Source organism: Berghia stephanieae, chromosome 9 (genome assembly GCF_034508935.2).
Source record: "Berghia stephanieae isolate SIO BIC M18660-M18661 chromosome 9, UCSD_Bste_1.3, whole genome shotgun sequence".
Taxonomy (NCBI): Eukaryota; Metazoa; Mollusca; class Gastropoda; order Nudibranchia; family Aeolidiidae; genus Berghia; species Berghia stephanieae.
Window position 1 is genome coordinate 41,305,130 of NC_088368.1, and position 22,812 is coordinate 41,327,941.

The 22,812-nt window shown below is 38.0% G+C and overlaps 1 protein-coding gene across 2 annotated transcripts in view; it reads right to left on the reverse strand.

Annotated features, from left to right (window-relative positions):
- Positions 1-1,357: 1,357 nt before the first annotated feature.
- Positions 1,358-22,812, reverse strand: part of LOC144980258 (uncharacterized) — a 51,652-nt gene continuing 30,197 nt past the window's right edge. The window contains exons 11-15 of one of the 2 annotated variants that reach the window (XM_078927888.1): positions 18,375-18,498; positions 12,486-12,751; positions 9,712-9,935; positions 6,339-6,435; positions 1,358-1,866 (exon numbers count right to left, since the gene is read on the reverse strand). In XM_078927888.1, the coding sequence (XP_078784014.1) occupies positions 1,390-1,866; positions 6,339-6,435; positions 9,712-9,935; positions 12,486-12,751; positions 18,375-18,498 (1,188 nt within the window). In that variant the 3' untranslated portion in view covers positions 1,358-1,389. The remainder of the gene's footprint in view (positions 1,867-6,338; positions 6,436-9,711; positions 9,936-12,485; positions 12,752-18,374; positions 18,499-22,812) is intronic. The other variant, XM_078927887.1, reaches the window with a different exon arrangement.

Genomic DNA, 22,812 nt, shown 5'->3' on the forward strand with positions numbered 1-22,812 from the left:
GATTGTGGTTGTTTTGTTTTTAATGATTTTACAGCACTTGCATGCAACATGTTTAGGTCATATCAGTGCCAGTAAAAAGGAAGAAAAGTATGTACCTCCCTGCCCACTATGGGAGGTTAGGAACCCCACCTGAAGGAATACGACATGTTCCATGCTACAACAATGCACGTGTTTTGGAGGCATTTTGATTACCTGCCCTAGTCGTCTCTCCAACAGTATCTTCGGCACATTGCTACAACTTACAATATAATACTTACTAATACTATCATTATAAATATCAACATCATCATCATCAACCACATGTTCCATGCTACAACAATGCATGAGTTTTGGAGGCTTTTTGATTATCTCCCCTAGTTGTGGTTATAACAGTATCTTCGGCACTGTGCTACAACTTACAATATGATAATTATTAATACTATCATTATAAATATCAACATCATCATCATCAATGTTATCAACCACATGTTCCATGCTATAACAATGCACGTATTATGGAGGCTTCTAGATTACTTGCCATGGTTGTCTCTCCAACAGTATCTTCGGCATGTAGCTACAACTTACAATATAATAATTATTAATAACTATCATTACAAATATCTTCATCATCAACAACAAAGCAATCAACCCCATGTACCATGTTACGTAGAAAATTTTAATAAAAACCTAAAGGCTCATCTTTTCCAGAAATTTTTATCCTAGGCATTTTCTTATAGATGAGTAAATCATACGTTTTATTTTTTTTTTATTCCATTTTGTTGAATGTCAATTTCATTTTGTAAAACTTGCATAGTTAGTGTGTGCGACTGTTGTGTGTGTCTGTTTGGCTCGGTACGAGTGTGTTTATGGTTTGACAAGTATATTGTAAAGCCCTTTGAGGATTAGATATTTAGCGCTATAAAAGAACACTTTATTATTATTATATGTTTGTGTTGAGAATATTGGCTATTAATCTTAATTGCTGGCCAACTAACTTCACGGAGTTGTGTGTGTTGGACCCCCGATCTCAAGTAGTCGGAAAGAGAGAGCTCTAATAATAACTAGGGTTAGAGACGATCTTTTATGGGATCGTGGATAGCTCATATGGTAGAGTCACACTCTCCCCAGCCTGGCGGAGTTGTCGTATCAGTAAGGTCGCGGGTTCAAACCCCCATCACCGCCGCGAAATTTTTATTCTCTATTGTCTTCTGGCACTTTCCTACTCACTTCATCTATTATTATTATTATTATTATTATTTATTATTATTATTATTATTATTATTATTATTATTATTATTATTATTATTATTATTATTATTATTATTATTATTATTTTATTATTATTATTATTATTATTATTATTATTATTATTATTATTATTATTATTATTATTATTATTATTTATTATTATTACAACAACGCACAGGTTTTGGAGGCTTTCTGACTACCACCTCCCTTCGTTGCTTCCCCAACGACGACATTGTTACGACTTATAGAATGAACTTCATTAAATCTATCATCATACATATCATCGACAACATCATCAGCATCAGCATCATCAACGCTACCATTAAGCACATTCCAATCATCCAAAACCACAACATTTTGAGAAGCAGAGTTGCTCCCCATTCCACTCCCACCACCACCATCATCACCATCGCAACCTGCCTCACAATCAACAACATCCTTAGCATTAACAACAATCCTCCCATGCTGAGTTTCAGAAGCAGCAGCGGTAGCCGATGCATTACTTTGTCCCTTGTTGTTCTTCTCCTTGCCCATATTATCATTGTTGGTCTTCGTTGCTTCCACAGCCTTTTGGTCTGTTTGGTGTTGCTGTAGCATTCTCGATATCATCAGTCCCACCGAAGACAAGGATATAATGTTCTGAGAAAACCCAAAAAAAGACAACACATAAACAAATAAAACGATAGAAGGATGAAAAAGGTAGAAATTTATAAGTGGTTTTCAAAGATCAATGTAATAAAAATAATAATAATAATAATAATATAATAATAATAATAATAATAAATAATAATAATAATAATAATAATAATAATAATAATAATAATAATAATAACAAAAATGATAATAATACTTTATTTATCCCAAGAGGAGGAAATGTTTGTCCAGACACACGTGTGTGTGTGTGTGTGTGTGTGTGTGTGTGTGTGTGTTAAAATATAGATATAAATAAACCATGTTTTTTTTTTTTTGTTTGTTGCTTTAGGTCTCTTCCAACACAATTGAGGTTATATGAGAGAAACGACATCACTATCGGATCGTACACCCATGCGAACATCATAGGTATATGATTCAAGGGTGATGCTCCCATCCAACCACCCGGCACTATCGGATCGTACACCCATGCGAACATCATAGGTATATGATTCAAGGGTGATGCTCCCATCCAACCACCCGGCACTATCGGATCGTACACCCATGCGAACATCATAGGTATATGTTTCAAGGGTGATGCTCCCATCCAACCACCCGGCACTATCGGATCGTACACCCATGCGAACATCATAGGTATATGATTCAAGGGTGATGCTCCCATCCAACCACCCGGCACTATCGGATCGTACACCCATGCGAACATCATAGGTATATGATTCAAGGGTGATGCTCCCATCCAACCACCCGCCACTATCGGATCGTACACCCATGCGAACATCATAGGTATATGATTCAAGGGTGATGCTCCCATCCAACCACCTGGCACTATCGGATCGTACACCCATGCGAACATCATAGGTATATGATTCAAGGGTGATGCTCCCATCCAACCACCCGGCACTATCGGATCGTACACCCATGCGAACATCATAGGTATATGATTCAAGGGTGATGCTCCCATCCAACCACCCGCCACTATCGGATCGTACACCCATGCGAACATCATAGGTATATGATTCAAGGGTGATGCTCCCATCCAACCACCCGCCACTATCGGATCGTACACCCATGCGAACATCATAGGTATATGATTCAAGGGTGATGCCCCCATCCAACCACCCGGCACTATCGGATCGTACACCCATGCGAACATCATAGGTATATGATTCAAGGGTGATGCTCCCATCCAACCACCCGCCACTATCGGATCGTACACCCATGCGAACATCATAGGTATACGATTCAAGGGTGATGCTCCCATCCAACCATCCGCCACTATCGGATCGTACACCCATGCGAACATCATAGGTATATGATTCAAGGGTGATGCTCCCATCCAACCACCCGCCACTATCGGATCGTACACCCATGCGAACATCATAGGTATATGATTCAAGGGTGATGCTCCCATCCAACCACCCGCCACTATCGGATCGTACACCCATGCGAACATCATAGGTATATGATTCAAGGGTGATGCTCCCATCCAACCACCCGCCACTATCGGATCGTACACCCATGCGAACATCATAGGTATATGATTCAAGGGTGATGCTCCCATCCAACCACCCGGCACTATCGGATCGTACACCCATGCGAACATCATAGGTATATGATTCAAGGGTGATGCTCCCATCCAACCACCGGCCACTATCGGATCGTACACCCATGCGAACATCATAGGTATATGATTCAAGGGTGATGCTCCCATCCAACCACCCGCCCTACTATCGGATCGTACACCCATGCGAACATCATAGGTATATGATTCAAGGGTGATGCTCCCATCCAACCACCCGCCACTATCGGATCGTACACCCATGCGAACATCATAGGTATATGATTCAAGGGTGATGCTCCCATCCAACCACCCGCCACTATCGGATTGTACACCCATGCGAACATCATAGGTATATGATTCAAGGGTGATGCTCCCATCCAACCACCCGCCACTATCGGATCGTACACCCATGCGAACATCATAGGTATATGATTCAAGGGTGATGCTCCCATCCAACCACCCGGCACTATCGGATCGTACACCCATGCGAACATCATAGGTATATGATTCAAGGGTGATGCTCCCTTCCAACCACCCGGCACTATCGGATCGTACACCCATGCGAACATCATAGGTATATGATTCAAGGGTGATGCTCCCATCCAACCACCCACCACTATCGGATCGTACACCCATGCGAACATCATAGGTATATGATTCAAGGGTGATGCTCCCATCCAACCACCCGCAAATAAACAACAAGCCTTCAAATGGCGACATAAAACACAATAAATTCAAAAAAGATAATGGCATAAATTAAATTTAATAAATAAATAGATTGTTAAATAAATGAATAAATAAATAAATAAATAAATAAATAATAAAATAGATTAATCAATTTATCAATTAACTAATTAATTTTTCAAAAAAAATAATGTAAAAATTAAGAACGACAGGGCATAAATATAAAATTAATATAAAGCAATAAAACCAATTCTAATATATACGAGAACATTTTTTAAAAGGGTTGTACGGCGCTTGCAACACATTAAGGTCATATCAGCACCAGTAAAAAAGAAGAAAATGGGATAGTAAAAAGTTCTAGAATTACAATAAAGCATCCAAGAAAAGGGAAGACAAAGGGGAACTGGTTCAAATAGGGAACAGATGTAGATTCCAAGAGCACACCGCCAACGTACTTAGTTTGAGATCACCTAAAAGTCTCATCCAGACACAAGCACAGGTCCGAACTATGAGGAATACACTTAAATGTTTACAAATCATATAATATAATATGTAAACTAAACATGATACAATGCATAACAGAGAGATGATCTACAAGGAAAAAAATATCATCTCCCAAAACTATAACTATATATTCGACTGTTTCCCCCTCAGCCAAGGACTCCGACCAAGGTCAGGACAAAACCAAGCAATCTCATTCCAAGAAAAAGACAGAAAGCAATTGGAAAAGAGATAAGAGGGGATAGAAGACACAGCAAGTACCTCCCTGCCCGCTATGGGAGGTAGGAACCTCACCCTGCCTCCCAGCCAGTACGAGAACATTATAAAATAGCTTAAATTAGTCGTTGTCGTAGAATTAAATGATCATAGACTTTAGGGAATGAGATGATGTGGACTGAAATAAAAATCAAACTGTGCCGAGTCCCAGTAACAATACTCATAATGCCAAAAATACAATTATTAAACAACAACAACAGAAAAAAAGAATTTAAAATGGAGCATTTGTATAGCGTAATAACCATTCAACGAGCTCAAAGCGCTTTACATGGGGTCCCTAATAAACAGCAACTTTTAACATGATCGCCTTGTAGGTGATATTCCAATTTTGTTTCCGAAAGAAACAACGCTGTTAACATCAGATTCCACACCCGAGTAGGGTGAGAGAATGTGAGTAAAAAGCCATTTTCCAAGAACACAACTATGCGCCACTTAGAGCAGACTCAAACCATAGGCCTTCTGGTCCAAAGGCGAGGGTAACACCACCAAACCAAATAGACATACAATGAATCGGTCAACATTACAAGAACCTAGAGCTAGAGCTTTTATATAGCGCAATAATGAGCTTAAAAAGAAAAAAACAAAAAAACAAACAAAACATTTAGCTTTTATATAGCGCAATATCCACTAAAAGTGCTCAAAGCGCTTTACAAGGGGTCCCTGGCCAATAGCGACATGCAACATGTAAAACAGGACGTGACGCCTGTTAGGCGATATTACAATTTTTTCGGACAGAGACAACGCTGTCAATGGCCAGGTACTCATTTTACACTTGCGTACGGTGAGAGAATGTGAGTAAAGAGCCTTTTCCAAGGACTCAACTATGCGCCGAGCGTGAGGCTTGAACCCAGGACCTTCCAATCCGAAAGCGAGTGTCATACCACAAGACCACATAGCAAAATGAACTAAATGTGCTCAGAGTGCTTTACAAAGGGTCCTGACTAACAGTAACACGTAACATGTAGAATGAGACATAACACCCGGTAGGTGATAATACAATTTTGTTTCCGAAAGAAACAAAGCTGTTAACGTCAGATTCTACACCCATGTAGGGTGAGAGAATGTGAGTAAAAAGCCATTTTCCAAGCACTCAACTATGTGCCGCTTTGAGCGGACTCAAACCATAGGCCTTCTGGTCCAAAGGCGAGTGTCTTACCACAAGATCACAAACCCACACCATTAATTCACTCAACCCTAACACCGACTATATCCGTAGTTTACCCAGGTTACTTTTACCCCATGCCTATTTATTACATTTTTCTGAGACAAATTATAGGCGTAGTATCAAAGCTAATGTTTTTCGATTTTACATGTTAATGGTAGTTGAATACAACTATCTATGTACATGCTCATTTTTAATACATTTTTTTCTAATTTTGAATAGTAGCAAAAATCTCTAGGATTTGTTAATCTGTAGACAATACAACAACCAACCTACCTCATTAGCAGGGACCAGAGGATTGTTAACACCTTTATTCTCATTCTCTATCTGTGCCATGTTGACTAAATTGTATGGAATTGTAGAGCCATGGCCTCTGGAAATAGTCAAGGGGGAAAAGGGGAACAGTATTTATATCATTTATCTGTTTTTAAGGGTTTGACGGCACTCGCAAGTAAAAAGGAAGAAAATGAGAGAATTACAATTAAAGTATCCAAGAAAAAGGAAGACAGAGGGGAGTTATTTCAAATAAAGAAGAGATGTAGATTCCCAGAGCATGCTATCAAAGTACTTAGTGATCACCTAAAAGTCTTCCCGTAACACAAGTACAGGTACCCACTAAGAGGAACACACTCAAATGTTTATAAACCATATCTATTTAAAGCAAAAATAATACAGTGCATAACAGAGAGATGATCTACAAGACAAAAAATACCATCTATAATACCATACATTTTGACTGTTTACCTCCCAGCCAGGGTATCGGGCCAGGGCCAGGACAAAGAGAGATGTTTTTTTGTTTTTAAGGGTTTTACGGCGCTTGCAACACATTTAGGTTATATCAGCGCCAGTAAAAAAGGAAGAAAATGGATAGTAAAAAGTTCTAGAATTACAATTAAAGCACCCAAGAAAAGGTAAGACAAAGGAGAACTGGGAACAAATAGGGAACAGATGTAGATTCCAAGAGCATACCACCAATGTACTTAGTTTGAGATACCTATAAGTCTCATCCGGACACAAGCACAAAATCCAACAGAGAGGAACACACTCAAATGCTTACATTATAAATTCAAAATAACAAATATAACAATAATACATAACAGAGAGACGATTTACAAGAAATAAAATATCATCTCCCAAAACAATAACTATGCATTTGACTGTTTCCCTCCCAGCTAAGACTCCGGCCAGGGTCAGGACAAAACTAAGTAATCTCATTCCAAGACAAAGACAGAAAGCATGTTGGAAAACAGATACAAGGGGAAAGAAGACACAGTATATACCTCCCTGCCCACTATGGGAGGTCAGGATCTCAAATGTTTACAAACCAAACAAACTAGTATACAACAGAGAAGTGAGTGACAAGAAAAAAACATCATCTCTCAAAATGATACTGTTTCCCTCCCAGTCAAGGACTCTGGCCAGTGCCAGGGCAATACCAAGCAATCCCATTCCAAGACAAAGACAGATAGTAAACTCAGAAAACATATGAACAGTGGTTTTCCAAAACTCCCTGTCACAGTAAAGATTGTTCACAATTACCTTATTAATTTTTATTTTAATAAGAACTGAATTCATCTCACTCCAGTTATATTTCGGTAGGCTTAGAAAAACTTTACCTTCTAATATTAGATCATCTTTCCTTTTATAGCCTTCCCTCGAATTAATTTCTAATCAGTGAATACTTTTCATTCTACATTCTGTCACGTAGCCACTTATTATAAAAGCTGATAGGTCTAACATTCTACACTCACTTCTCTCTACAATCTATGCCGGACGGCCAGCCGCTCCATTCCTCATACATATACATATATTTGAAGATTTTTATCTTTTGGTACTTTGTGGATATTTTTATCTCCACCATCAAGACGCCGGAGCTTTTACCTTTGACAGTGCAATCTTCAACACATCAAGGATCAAACCTGAGCCCGCTGTCAAAGAAATAAATAATTGATCCCTTCCCAACTGCCGGGAAGTGGAACCTTACAAACCTAAGCCAGCCGTCGGAGGAATAAATAATCCATCCCTTTCAACTGCCTGGAAACGTAATCTTACAAACCTGATATTGTACCATCATAAGTTATGTAATATATTCACAGTTCTATTTGTAACTGCCACAATCACTATTCATCTCATTTAATTGAATTTCATCTTTCTTTTTATTTCATCTTAAACAAATCTTTAATTGTTTTTCATTTAAAGTAACTAGTAAATTCTGGGGCCTTACTCTACATATCTTTATGCATAGTCGAGTAGCTCTTTATTCACTTGAGACCATGACAATAGGCAAAAGATTCCACTCAAATGTTAACAACTGACAGATGAGTGACAAGAAAAAAACATCATCTCTCAAAATGATACTGTTTCCCTCCCAGTCAAGGACTCTGGCCAGTGCCAGGGCAATACCAAGTAATCCCATTCCAAGACAAAGACAGATAGTAAACTCAGAAAACATACGAACAGTGGTTTTCCAAAACTCCCTAACTCCGTTTTTCCCATTTCCAGATATTAAGGATTATTTCCCTTACAATTTCTTATTCGGTCTATTATTTTATCATGTTTAAACATCAAATTCACACAAATCTAGGGAAATTCCTGTGTCAGTTGATGCTTTATATAAAATTCATTTTTCAATTTATTTCATGGATGGAAAATATCAAAAAGTTGAGCTTTTTTATAGCGCAATATCCACTTAACAAGCTCAAGGCGCTTTACAAAGGGGTCCCTGGCCAACAACAACTTTTGACATTAAGGACAGGCCTGTTGGGCGATATTACAATTTTTTTTTTCGGAAAGAGACAACGCTGTTAACAGCCAGGTACTCATTTTACACCTGAGTATGGTGAGAGAATGTAAGTAAAGAGCCTTCTCCAAGGACTCAACTATGCGACAAGCGAGGCTCGAACCCAGGACCCTCCAATCCGAAAGCAAGTGTCATACCACTAGACAATATAGCAACAAAAGGTAGAAAAGTAGAAAAAATCAACTTAACTAGTTTTGGAAAAGCAGCCTTCGTTAATAGGGGGATAGAAGACACAGTAAATGACCTCCTCCCTGCCCACCATGGGAGAACAACACATCCCAGCCAGTCCAGTCCATAACTTTGTTTGTTTTGTTTGTTTTTAAGGGTTTTACGGCGCTTGCAACACATTAAGGTCAGCGCCAGTAAAAAGGAAGAAAATGGGATAGTAAAAAGTTCTAAAATTACAATAAAGCATCCAAGAAAAGGTGAGACAAAGGGGAACTGGGCACAAATAGGGATCAGATGTAGATTCCAAGAGCATACCACCAATGTACTTAGTTTGAGATCACCTATAAGTCTCATCCAGACACAAGCACATGTCCCAACTAAGAGGAAACACTTAAATATTTACCAATCATATAATATAACATGGAAACTAAATATAATACAATGCATAACAGATAGCTGATTTACAAGGAAAAAAATATCATCTCCCAAAACTAATACTATGCATTCGACTGTTTCCCTCCTAGCCAAGGAATTCCAGCAAGGATCAGGACAAAACTAAGAAATTAATCTCATTCCAAGACAACGACAGGAAACAAATGGAAAACGGGTATGGGGGGATAGAAGACACAGCATGTACCTCCCTGCCCACTATGGGAGATCAGGATCCCCACCCAGCCATACCTTTGTGATAAGACATGAAGGACGTCGTGTGATGCTGCAGTCAGGGCCAGGTTCTGGCATGCCTTGCATCGGTACATCCCCTGCATTCCCGCCGCATCCACGACGTGCGGACGAGGGTTCCTGTTCCCTCCAGAACGTTCCAAACGCTTCCACAGACTGTCGTCCATACAAATGGAGTACGGTAGGGTATGGAGGTAGAGAGGATCCGCTTTCCAGTGTTCAGACTGTCATGACAAAAAGGAAATAAGATAACAATTATGATATTGTTTTTTTTTCTGTTTGTTTTTAAGGGTTTTACGGCGCTTGCAACACATATCAGCGCCAGAACAATTATGATTAAAAAAAAAAAAAAGAAAAAAAAAATGAATTAAAAAAAAAAAAAAAAAAAGAATTAAAAAAAAAACAAAGAAAAAGCTTAACGTGCTCAAGGTGCTTTACAAAGGATTCCAAGATAACAGCAACCTTTGACATGCAGGACGAGACATGACTTGGACAATGGGGGGGGGGGGGGGATGTTAGAAAAAAAGGTCTAGATTTCTATCAGGATCGATCACTATTTTTTTTTTGTTTTTAAGGGTTTTACGGTGCTTGCAACACATTAAGGCCACATCAGCACCAGCAAAAAGGAAGAAAATGGGATAGTAAAAAGTTCTAGAATTACAATAAAGCATCCAAGAAAAGGGAAGACAAAGGGGAATTGGTTCAAATAAGAAACATGTATAGATTCCAAAAGCACTCTATCAAAGTACTTAGTTTGAGATCACTAAAAGTCTCATCCAGACACAAGCACAGGTCCCCGCTAAGAGGAACACACTCAAATGGTTTACAAATCATATATAATATAAAGAAAGCATAATACAGTGCATATCAGAGAGATGATTTACAATGAAAAAAATATCATCTCCCAAAACTAACTGTACATTCAATTGTTTTCCTCTCAGCCAGACATCTGGCCAGGACCAGGACAAAACCAAGTAATCTCATTCCAAGACAAAGACAGAAAGCATATTGGAAAACAGATATAAGGGGATAGAAGACACAGTAAGTACCTCCCTGCCCTCTATGGGAGATCGATCACTGTCACTTTGCATGAGAAGCTAGTGCTCTGCCAGTGGACCTATCAGAAACTGAACACTACCATGATAAATATTAATGGGTGAAGAGGACTGGTATAAAAAAATAAAAAAATACCACAGTAAATCAATTAGTGACACTAAGGTGTTTGTCTGTTTTTGTTTTTAAGGGTTTTAGGCGCTTGCAACACATGTGTGACCATCCGTCTCAAAACGGTATTATGTCGGGATGATTCACGACCCAAAATTGTAAATTTAGAGGTAGAATGATGAGAAATCGGACCTTAGAAGTTTTTGCAAAGCAATAAATAGTGTTTATATTCCACCATGACGTAGAGAAAGTAAACCCAAGTTTGGTATTTGTGGATATGAACTCAATTTCCCTACTATAGTGTATCCCGACATAATACCGCTTTGACACGGTGGGTCACATTTAGGTTATATCAGCGCCAGTAAAAAGGAAGAAAATGGGATAGTCGAAAGTTCTGGAATTACAATTAAAGCACCCAAGAGAAAGTAAGACATAGGGGAACTGGGCGCAAATAGGGATCAGATGTAGATTCCAAGAGCATACCATCAATGTACTTAGTCTGAGATCACCTATAAGTCTCATCCGGACACAAGCACAAAATCCAACAAAGAGGAATACACTCAAATTATACATTGAAAATAACAAATATAATAATACATAACAGATATGATTTACAAGGAAAAAAATATCATCCCCCAAAACAATAACTATGCATTTGACTGTTTCCCTCCCAGTTAGTTTGTTTTGTTTTTAAGGGTTTTACAGCGCTTGCAACACATTTAGGTTATATCAGCGCCAGTAAAAAGGAAGAAAATGGGATAGTAAAAAGTTCTAGTATTTCAATTAAAGCACTCAAGAGAAAGCAAGACAAAGGGGAACTGGGAACAAATAGGGATCAGATGTAAATTCCAAGAGCATACCACCAATGTACTTAGTTTGAGATCACCTATAAGTCTCATCCGGACACAAGCACAAAATCCAACAAAGAGGAATACACTCAAATTATACATTGAAAATAACAAATATAATAATACATAACAGATATGATTTACAAGGAAAAAAATATCATCTCCCAAAACAAAAACTATGCATTTGACTGTTTCCTTCCCAGCCAGGACTCCGACCAGGGCCAGGAAAAAAACCAAGTAATTTCATTCCAAGACAAAGATAGAAAGCACGTTGGAAAACCGATATAAGGGGATAGAAGACATAGTATGAACCTCCCTGCCCGCTATAGGATCCCTACCCAGTCTCCTCCCAGTTAGGACTCCGGCCAGGGCCAGGACAAAACCAAGTAATCTCATTCCAAGACTAAGATAGAAAGCATGTTGGAAAACAGGTATTATGTACCCCCCTGCCCACTATGGGAGGTCAGGAACCCTACCCAGACACTAAGGTGTTATAGGCTGTAGACTGTATACAGTAATGAACAAGATGAATATAACTGGTTCGAAATGAAAAAGAAAATACCAATCATTGAACGATTCGGGCTCAAAAATCTTCTCCAGCAAATAACAAAACCGACTTAAATTCATTTGTTTTCCTTATTGGTTGAAGAAGGGTTTGAGCCCAAAACTTTCTATGTTGGTATTTTTTGTTCTTTTTCAAAACTGTCTCATATATATATATAAATATATATATTTTTGTTCAGTATTTTGTGCGTGAATTACCTCAATCAAATAAATCACAGTGCTATCCTTGTTGACACGCTGTTTCCCTAACACGGTGTGTAGCTCTTCCAGCAACGACTGCGAGTACACCAGCTGATCGGAGACAAACACGATGACGATGTCCGAGGATTCCAAATGTTTGGTGCGGTCTAGCTGTTTGAACGGTTGCAAGTGGGTGATCAGGTCCGGTGCTAATTTCTTAATGATGGCCGACATGATAGCTGCGAATTTCATACAGTCTTGGGCAAACAGGAACATGACAGAACCTGAGAATAAGATTATATCATATCAAAACATAACATATCATATGTACTAACGAAAGAGTGAAAATGGAGAGGCTTCGTATGGGAACAAAACAGACAATGGACGTTTCGGGTACAAACCCTTCGTCAGCATGCACAAACAACACTGCTGTTTATTTCTTCATAAAATCGGATCACTTCTGCTGGAACCCAGCAAGTGACTGACAACAGCAGCTGCATGCTGTAAAATTGGCTACCTGGACGGGGATTCCCTTTTTTGAGGGTTAAGACGCAAAGTATTGCATTTTCGTGATGTAATATAACACCATATCTAGAGGACCACTTACATTACAATAATATTAACTTACGGAACAGACAGTACTACTTTCACTTGTTATGTTGGTTCTTTTTTCGTTATATTGTGATTATTCTGATAGGTTTTATAAGCAATTTAAAATCCCTACTATTTTAAAATATTTTTGTTGTTGTGCGGACAATAAAAAATTCAAATCTTTAAAATCAGACGTTGGATTCCGAAACTAATTAATGCTTTGTCCAGTCTTAATATTATTACACACAGTAAAACATTCATTTTCTGATTCAACACATTTTAACTACGTTTTTAATGGTCATAAATGTAATGGGCTGGACATAAGGTATGTTCTCTTCATTTGTATTTTGTATTGTATTTAAAAGATATGGAGATAAGTGGATTAAACAATTTAACACACTCGTAAAGAACATATAAAGCAATATATTGTGTGTGTAGGTTTTACTTCACTATTCCAAATAGAAACAAAACCATCATCATTACACCAAACAGCAACACCATCACAGTGGCGTAGTAGATAATATGGCAATGAATATGGTAGAAAAAGGCGTTCCTCTCTCTCTCTCTCTCTTTCTCTCCCTCTCTCTCTCTCTCTCTCTCTCTCTCTCTCTCTCTCTCTCTCTCTCTCTCTCTCTCTCTCTCTCTCTCTCTCTCTTCTCTCTCTCTCTCTCACACACACAAATACATACACACATACATCCTGCATATACACACATACAAACGTAAAAGACAGGCTAAGAGAAATGCATCACATTCACACTACACCTAATTCATATCACTGACAACAACGATATAACATCAACAGTTAGTACAGATAGTATTCCAAAAAGGCAAGTTTGACTGGGGAAAATAAGAAGAGGGGGAGTGGGGTGGGGGGGGGGAGTACTCAAACATAGCCAAGATAGAGAAAATAATAGTGGCACCTCCTAGGAATTAACATATATTCAGACATTATTCTCAATATTCACAATGTACAAGTAGTGCAGCTGGTGAATAAAACCTTCCCACACCAATCAACAGAGACATGACTGAAACAAACCCATTCATTTCATATTTCTTAAATCAGTAACAGATGTGTCTTTAAGAACTATTATTGTAGGGCTACTTGCAGAGAGAGTGTGTGTGTGTGTCTGTATATATATATATATATATATATATATATATATACTGCAATAAGTATGACTTCTTCACTCCTTTACCATATTCGTGGGAACTTTTAACGATAAAACTGTAGAATTGGTGTAGTAAAATGTTCCATGGTCAGTGGGGAGTCCAGGAAATGATTATGACATTGTTTACATTGTGTAACTGGTCCAATTCATCACCAACGATAGCATAGACATCTCATAGACTGCTAGATATTCTCAGTGAAATTTGATACCCCTGCCCTACACTTGTTACATATTTGTTGAACTGAATTGACATTAGTGCAACAGTAAGTAGAAGGTTTGTACTATGTACTAGTGTGAATAATAATAAACTGCAACGTCTGATTGTTGTTGTAGGGATTCCAGAAACATTTGATATAAAAGACAAATCTAGTCAAAATGTAAGTCTACTTTGCTGTGTTCCTGAGAAAGAAATATACTGATGACATCTATGATATTTAGTCCACTGTGTGAGGGGGATTTCAATCTTTAACATGAGTGATGTAGGTTTACATTTAAGATAATTGTCGCTTGGCTATGCCATTACTTATCAGACCAATTAGACTACTCGCTTCACTGACTGCAAGCACGTGCCATACCAGAGCGCAGGTAAAGAGAAGGAGAGTAGTGACCTCTTGACCTAGCATCTCAACAAAGTGATCCGCTGGTAAACCACTGTGACAAGCACAAGTTAACGTGGAAAACAAATTTTTAAAAATTTGTTTTCCACGTTTATTTGTGTACTGTTGTGCTGACGAAGGGTTTGTACCCGAAACGTCCATTGTCTGTTTTGTTCCCATAAGAAGCCTCTCCATTTTCACTCTTTCGTTAGTATTTTACTATCACCGGCTTCAGGCATCCCTACCGTTTTCAACATATCATATGTAACCCTTCACCTCAAAACCGTATTAAGTCGGGATGGTTAAGATGTTGAAAATTGAATTTATAGCCAGAAATATCAGACTTGTTTTTATGTTTTATGTTTTTAAGGGTTTTACGGCGCTTGCAACACATTAAGGTCAAATCAGCGCCAATAAAAAGGAAGAAAATGGGATAGTAAAAAGTTCTAGAATTACAATTAAAGCACAAAAGAAAAGGTGAGACAAAGGGGAATTGGTTCAAATAGGGAACAGATGTAGATTCCAAGAGCACACTATCAAAGTACTTAGTTTGAGATCACCTAAAAGTCTCATCCAGACACAAGCACAGGTCCCCACTAAGAGGAATACACTCAAATGTTTACAAATCATATAATATAATATGTAAACGAAACATAATACAATGCATAACAGAGAGATGATTTACAAGGAAAAAAATATCATCTCCCAAAACAATAACTATGCATTTGACTGTTTCCCTCCCAGCTAGGACTCCGGCCAGGGCCAGGACAAAACCAAGTAATCTCATTCCAAGACAAAGACAGAAAGCATGTTGGAAAAAAGTTATAAGGGGATAGAAGACACAGTATGTACCCCCCTGCCCACTATGGGAGGCACCATAATATATCATATGTACTAACGAAAGAGTGAAAATGGAGAGGCTTCCCCGTTTATTTGTGTACTGTTGTGCTGACGAAGGGTTTATACCCGAAACGTCCATTGGCAGTTTTGTTCCCATAAGAAGCCTCTCCATTTTCACTCTTTCGTTAGTATTTTACTATCACCGGCTTCAGGCATCCCCTACTGTTTTCAACAAATCATATGTGACCCTTCGCCTCAAAACCGTATTAAGTCGGGATGGTTAAGATGTTGAAAATTGGAATTTATAGCCAGAAATATCAGACTTCTGTTGAGTTTGTATGTTTTATTGAGGGGAATTTTAGGGTGCAAATGCCAACAATATATATTTTTGACCATTTTAACATTTGTTTGTTTGTTTGTTTTTAAGGGTTTTACGGCGCTTGCAACACATTTAGGTTATATCAGTGCCAGTAAAAAGGAAGAAAATGGGATAGTAAAAAGTTATAGAATTACAATTAAAGCACCCAAGAAAAAGTAAGACATAGGGGAACTGGGAACAAATAGGGATCAGATGTAGATTCCAAGAGCATACCACCAATGTACTTAGTTTGAGATCACCTAAAAGTCTCATCCAGACACAAGCACAGGTTCCAACTAAGAGGAATACACTCAAATGTTTACCAATCATATAATATAATATGTAAACTCAACATTAATAATACAATGCATAACAGAGAGATAATTTACAAGGAAAATAATATCATCTCCCAAAACTATAACTATACATTCGACTGTTTCCCTTCCCAGCCAAGGAGCTCCGGCAAGGATCAGGACAAAACTAAGTAATCTCATTCCAAGACAATGACAGGAAACAATTGGGAAACGGGTATGGGGGGATAGAAGAAACAGCATGTACCTCCCTGCCCACTATGGGAGGTCAGGATCCCCACCCAGATTTTAACATTTAATTCAGCTTTTAAGCATCTGGTTTGTTCCGACATAATACCGTTTTGAGACGATGGGTCACATATCAGTAATGCCTATGAATATCCACGGAGCGTGAGGCCGTAGCTTTGCAGCTGGGAGGCGAGTTTATTGATCCTTGAACTAGAGAGCAGTGGGGGGGGGGGGGCTGAGATCGAGAAAATAAAAATGAAAGAGTGATAATGGAGAGGTTTGACACTCGCTTTTGGATCGGAAGGTCCTGAGTTCGAGCCTAGCTCGGCGCACAGTTGAGTCCTTGTAAAAGGCTCTTTACTCACATTCTCTCCCCGTACTCAAGTGTAAAATGAGCACCTGGCCATTAACTGCGTTGTCTCTGTTAGAATATAATTGTAATATCGCCTAACCGCCATCATGTCTCGTTCTACATGTTAAAGGTTGCTGTTAGTTAGGGACCCCTTGTAAAGCGCTTTGAGCACATAAAGCGGATTCTGAACTTTATAAAAGTTAAAGTTTTTTATTTTTTGGGTTTTAAAAAAATAATATTGTAAATTGACTGAGAAAAATGATATAGTTTAATTACATGGCACACTGAGTCCACATATATACACTATAGACCTGTAACGTAGCGGAAAAATCCAAAGAATCAAAATGAATAGTAAACAGCAAGCTCGCTTGAGCATAACAATGGCAGAAAACTAATTTGCGCTAACCATTGTTCCTTATAATTTGGTACCCAATAAGTGAAGAAACGGTCAACCGATCTGTTTGCAAAGTGAGGCAATCGAGATGTGCTTGTAGCAATCATATAACTTTCGATTTGAAGGTGTCTACATAAGGCACTTCCGGCATTCGCATTTTACTTTTTCATACTTTTACTTTCCACCAAATAAATGTGGTCAATTTTGGCTTAGATGAAACAGTGAAATTTATCGCTCAGCGGCTCAGTTAAAATTGGCTACCATTGGAATCACAACAGGTTTGGAATGTGAAAAGATAATTTCACGAAGGCTGTGTGAAAATATACTGGGATGTGTTCAGACACGGCAATTCTAAGAAGCGTCGCTTAGCCTTGGCAATATATCTATCGTAAATATAAACGGCCCATGAGCTATGCGTAGCAATGATCAACTTTACAGTCATTCGAATAAGATTCATGAATTCTTTCTTTCTTCATTTCTTACGTTCATTTTTATAAATATTTGAATTTGACGAATTGACTGATTTCAGTTAATTGACTGAGAATTTACAGGTCTAACACTAACCTTCAGTGTTGTAATCTGTGGTTCTATTCAGTACAATACTTCCTCCCTCCATGCTGTTGATTAGGGACCCCTTGCAAAGCGCTTTGAGCACATAAAGTGGATACTGCGCTCTATAAAAGCTCAAATTTTTATTTTTTAAAATTATAATAATATTTTAAATTGAGTAAGAAAAATTCCATAGTATAAATTACATGGCACAATGAGACAGTGGGGTCTTCATATACACACTAAAAAGTAGAAAACGGTAGGGGCTGCCTGAAGCCGGTGATCGTAAAATACTAACTAAAGAGTGAACATGGAGAGATGTCTGTACTCAATGGTGGTTGGAGTATGATACTCCAACCACCATTGAGTACAGATAACACAAGTTTGTCTTTTTCCATTATATTTTATTTGTTTTCCATGTTATTTTGTGTATTGTTGTGCTGAAGAAGGGTTTGTACCAGAAACGTCCATTGTCTGTTTTGTTCCCATACGAAGCCTCTTCATATACACACTAACCTTCACTGTTACAATCCGTGGTTGTATTCCGTACAATATTTCCTCCCTCCAGGCAGAACTTCTCTCGGAATTGCAAGGCTCTTTGTTGCTCCATTTTACTCTTTATAAACAGGACATTACGATTCTGCACAGACAAAAAAAATAAAATTTAAAAATGTTTTAGAATGTAAACAGTGATTGTTTTAATGAATATGCAAGAGCACGGATGGAGTATGAAGAATGCGTTCACAAATAATTTTTTTAAAACTTGATCTTTTATCCAGGTTATAAGGATAATGGCACAATCCAAATAAAAATATTGAGTTTTGAGCTTTTATATAAGACAATATCCACTAAACGTGCTCACAGTGCTTTACAAAGGGTCCCTGACCAACAGCAACACGTAACATGTAGAACAAGACATGACGTCTGTTAGGCAATATTACAATTTTTTTTTTCTGACAGAGACAGCCAGGTACTCATTTTACACCTAAGTAAAGTGAGAGAATGTGAGTGAAGAGCGAGTGAGGCTCGTACTCAGGACCTTCCAATCCGAAAGTGAGTGTCATACCACAAGACCACATGGCTGCACAATAGATAGATAGATATAGAGAGATAATAATAATAATAATAATAATAATAATAATAATAATAATAATAATAATAATAATAATAATAGTAATAATAATAATAATAATAATAATAATAATAATAATAATAATAATAATAATAATAATAATAATAGTAATAATAATAATAATAATAATAATAATAATAATAATAATAATAATAATAATAATAATAATAATAATAATAATAATAATAATAATAATAATAATAATAATGATACAGTCCACTCCGGATAATCACAACTTTCGGTTAATCGCAATATTTCCCAGTAAACAGAATTAATTCTATATAAAAGTCACTGAATAATTGCAACAAACTTCAGTTAATTGCAACAGATTTTCGCCCTCAGTAGTAGTAGTATCGTTCGGTTACACTTCTATGTTCAAGGTATCAATCCAGGTTCGGAAGTCATCATCACATTTGTTGATGGTTTCAAATCCCCCTTCTAGTTTTGTCTCTGGACAATCTAGTACGAGGTAGTTTGCATCTTGTGGTGCTTGGTTGCACTTTGAACATGTTGGTGATTCTTGGAGCCCCCATTTGTGCATGTTGGCAGCTGTTCTTGTATGTTTTGACCGTAGTCTATTTGCAGCTACCCAGTATTTTCTTGGTTGATCCTGTAGACCTGGGAGACTTTTACGGGGATCTTCAATTAGTTCCCTTCCTGTTGGTTTATTCCTTTTCCATTCCTCGCACAAGGCTTCTTGCGTGTTGTAGTTTTCTTTCTTTGATATGTTGAAAGGTGAACAAGATTTTAGTCTTGATGTTGGGGGCGCAGTTTTGTATATGGTTTGCAGAGGACCTCCACGATCTTTTTCAGCTCTGGATATCCATTTCTGTGTTTCATCCTCTCTCCTCAAGTGGGGTGGTGCTATAGCGCTCATGACTGGCAGCCCTTGTGTTGGGGTTGATTTCAGGCATCCAGTTACTATTCGCATCGAGTCTCTTAGTTTCGCATCAACAAGGTTTGTATGGGCACTTCTCGTCCAAACAGGAGCACAATATTCTGCCACACTGTAGCAAAGGGCCAGGGTTGATGTTCTGAGAAGAGTTTGTGATGCTCCCCATGTTATTCCTGCCAGTTTTCTGAGTAGACAATTTCGTTTCCCTATCTTTCTTGCTGTACCCTCAAGATGGGTTCTATAGGTCAGCCGTCTATCCAGTGTCACTCCGAGGTATTTTGGATTTTGATCAGTTGGTAGTGTTGTGTCATCAATCTTGATCATCAGTTTTCGTTGTGATTCCCTGTTGTTACTATGAAATGCAGTTGCAACTGTTTTTGTCGTATTCATTTTTAAAAACCATCTGTTAAAACACCTTTTCATGGCAATGGTGTCTTTGCTAAGAGTTGTTTCTATACCTTACCAGTTTCTTGATTGGTATTCTAAGGCCCAGTCATCTGCATATCCTAGTTTTGTGGAAGTTGTTTGAGGTTATGTAGACGTTAAACAATGCTGGTGCTAAGACTGAGCCTTGTGGTACTCAGTTTTTATTCTTCTGACGCCCTCAAAAAGTGGTTAATTCAAGTATTAAATTTCATCATGGTTGAAATCGTGACAGGTTGAAGAATCGAGAGTGAGCGGGATTTAAATCTACAGTAGTGTGTCACCACTCCATCAGAATAAAAAGATGGTGGGGCTTTGCAGTATGGGTTTGTGATGTAATCTGTGGCCATTAAATTGGAGGGGAGGGGGCTGGGCATAGTCTTCACAACAGGTAGTTAATGACAGTTGTAAAGAGAGGCTGAGCGATATACTTTGTTTTGGGAATGACAACTAACTGTGCATTGTGACCAACGAGTTTGTGAGAGCTTATTGTCTCTCATCACGGCTAATCTTTTTGACTCTTACAAATGTTAAGAACAAAAGAGTGAAAGTTAATCCAATCTGATTAAAATGCTGGCTTGCATCATAGCTGCTTTTGGTTGACAGGGCTGCCATATGGTTTTTGTTTCAATCAAATTGCTCAGTCTGTGGTAGACTAAGAACAATATTTACAACTGGTTTGAGTTTACCAATATATATGTAAAATATTGCAATAGTGCTCAGGAAAGTCAACTTCGGTTAATTGCAACTTCAGTCAAAAAAAAGAAAAAAATCTCGGCTCTACCCAGGATTGATCTCAGTCCCTTTGCATGTAAAGCCAGTGCTCTACCAACTGAGCTATCTGGGACACCCCTGAGGATGAAACAAATTGTCATATTTTATATTCATTATTTTGTATTTTGATTGATCTCAGTCCCTTTGCATGTAAAGCCAGTGCTCTACCAACTGAGCTATCTGGGACACCCCTGAGGATGAAACAAATTGTCATATTTTATATTCATTATTTTGTATTTTGATTGATCTCAGTCCCTTTGCATGTAAAGCCAGTGCTCTACCAACTGAGCTATCTGGGACACCCCTGAGGATGAAACAAATTGTCATATTTTATATTCATTATTTTGTATTTTGATTGATCTCAGTCCCTTTGCATGTAAAGCCAGTGCTCTACCAACTGAGCTATCTGGGACACCCCTGAGGATGAAACAAATTGTCATATTTTATATTCATTATTTTGTATTTTGATTGATCTCAGTCCCTTTGCATGTAAAGCCAGTGCTCTACCAACTGAGCTATCTGGGACACCCCTGAGGATGAAACAAATTGTCATATTTTATATTCATTATTTTGTATTTTGATCGATCTCAGTCCCTTTGCATGTAAAGCCAGTGCTCTACCAACTGAGCTATCTGGGACACCCCTGAGGATGAAACAAATTGTCATATTTTATATTCATTATTTTGTATTTTGATTGATCTCAGTCCCTTTGCATGTAAAGCCAGTGCTCTACCAACTGAGCTATCTGGGACACCCCTGAGGATGAAACAAATTGTCATATTTTATATTCATTATTTTGTATTTTGATTGATCTCAGTCCCTTTGCATGTAAAGCCAGTGCTCTACCAACTGAGCTATCTGGGACACCCTGAGGATGAAACAAATTGTCATATTTTATATTCATTATTTTGTATTTTGATCGATCTCAGTCCCTTTGCATGTAAAGCCAGTGCTCTACCAACTGAGCTATCTGGGACACCCCTGAGGATGAAACAAATTGTCATATTTATATTCATTATTTTGTATTTTGATTGATCTCAGTCCCTTTGCATGTAAAGCCAGTGCTCTACCAACTGAGCTATCTGGGACACCCATGAGGATGAAACAAATTGTCATATTTTATATTCATTATTTTGTATTTTGATTGATCTCAGTCCCTTTGCATGTAAACCCAGTGCTCTACCAACTGAGCTATCTGGGACACCCCTGAGGATGAAACAAATTGTCATATTTTATATTCATTATTTTGTATTTTGATTGATCTCAGTCCCTTTGCATGTAAAGCCAGTGCTCTACCAACTGAGCTATCTGGGACACCCCTGAGGATGAAACAAATTGTCATATTTTATATTCATTATTTTGTATTTTGATTGATCTCAGTCCCTTTGCATGTAAAGCAAGTGCTCTACCAACTGAGCTATCTGGGACACCCCTGAGGATGAAACAAATTGTCATATTTTATATTCATTATTTTGTATTTTGATTGATCTCAGTCCCTTTGCATGTAAAGCCAGTGCTCTACCAACTGAGCTATCTGGGACACCCTGAGGATGAAACAAATTGTCATATTTTATATTCATTATTTTGTATTTTGATTGATCTCAGTCCCTTTGCATGTAAAGCCAGTGCTCTACCAACTGAGCTATCTGGGACACCCCTGAGGATGAAACAAATTGTCATATTTTATATTCATTATTTTGTATTTTGATTGATCTCAGTCCCTTTGCATG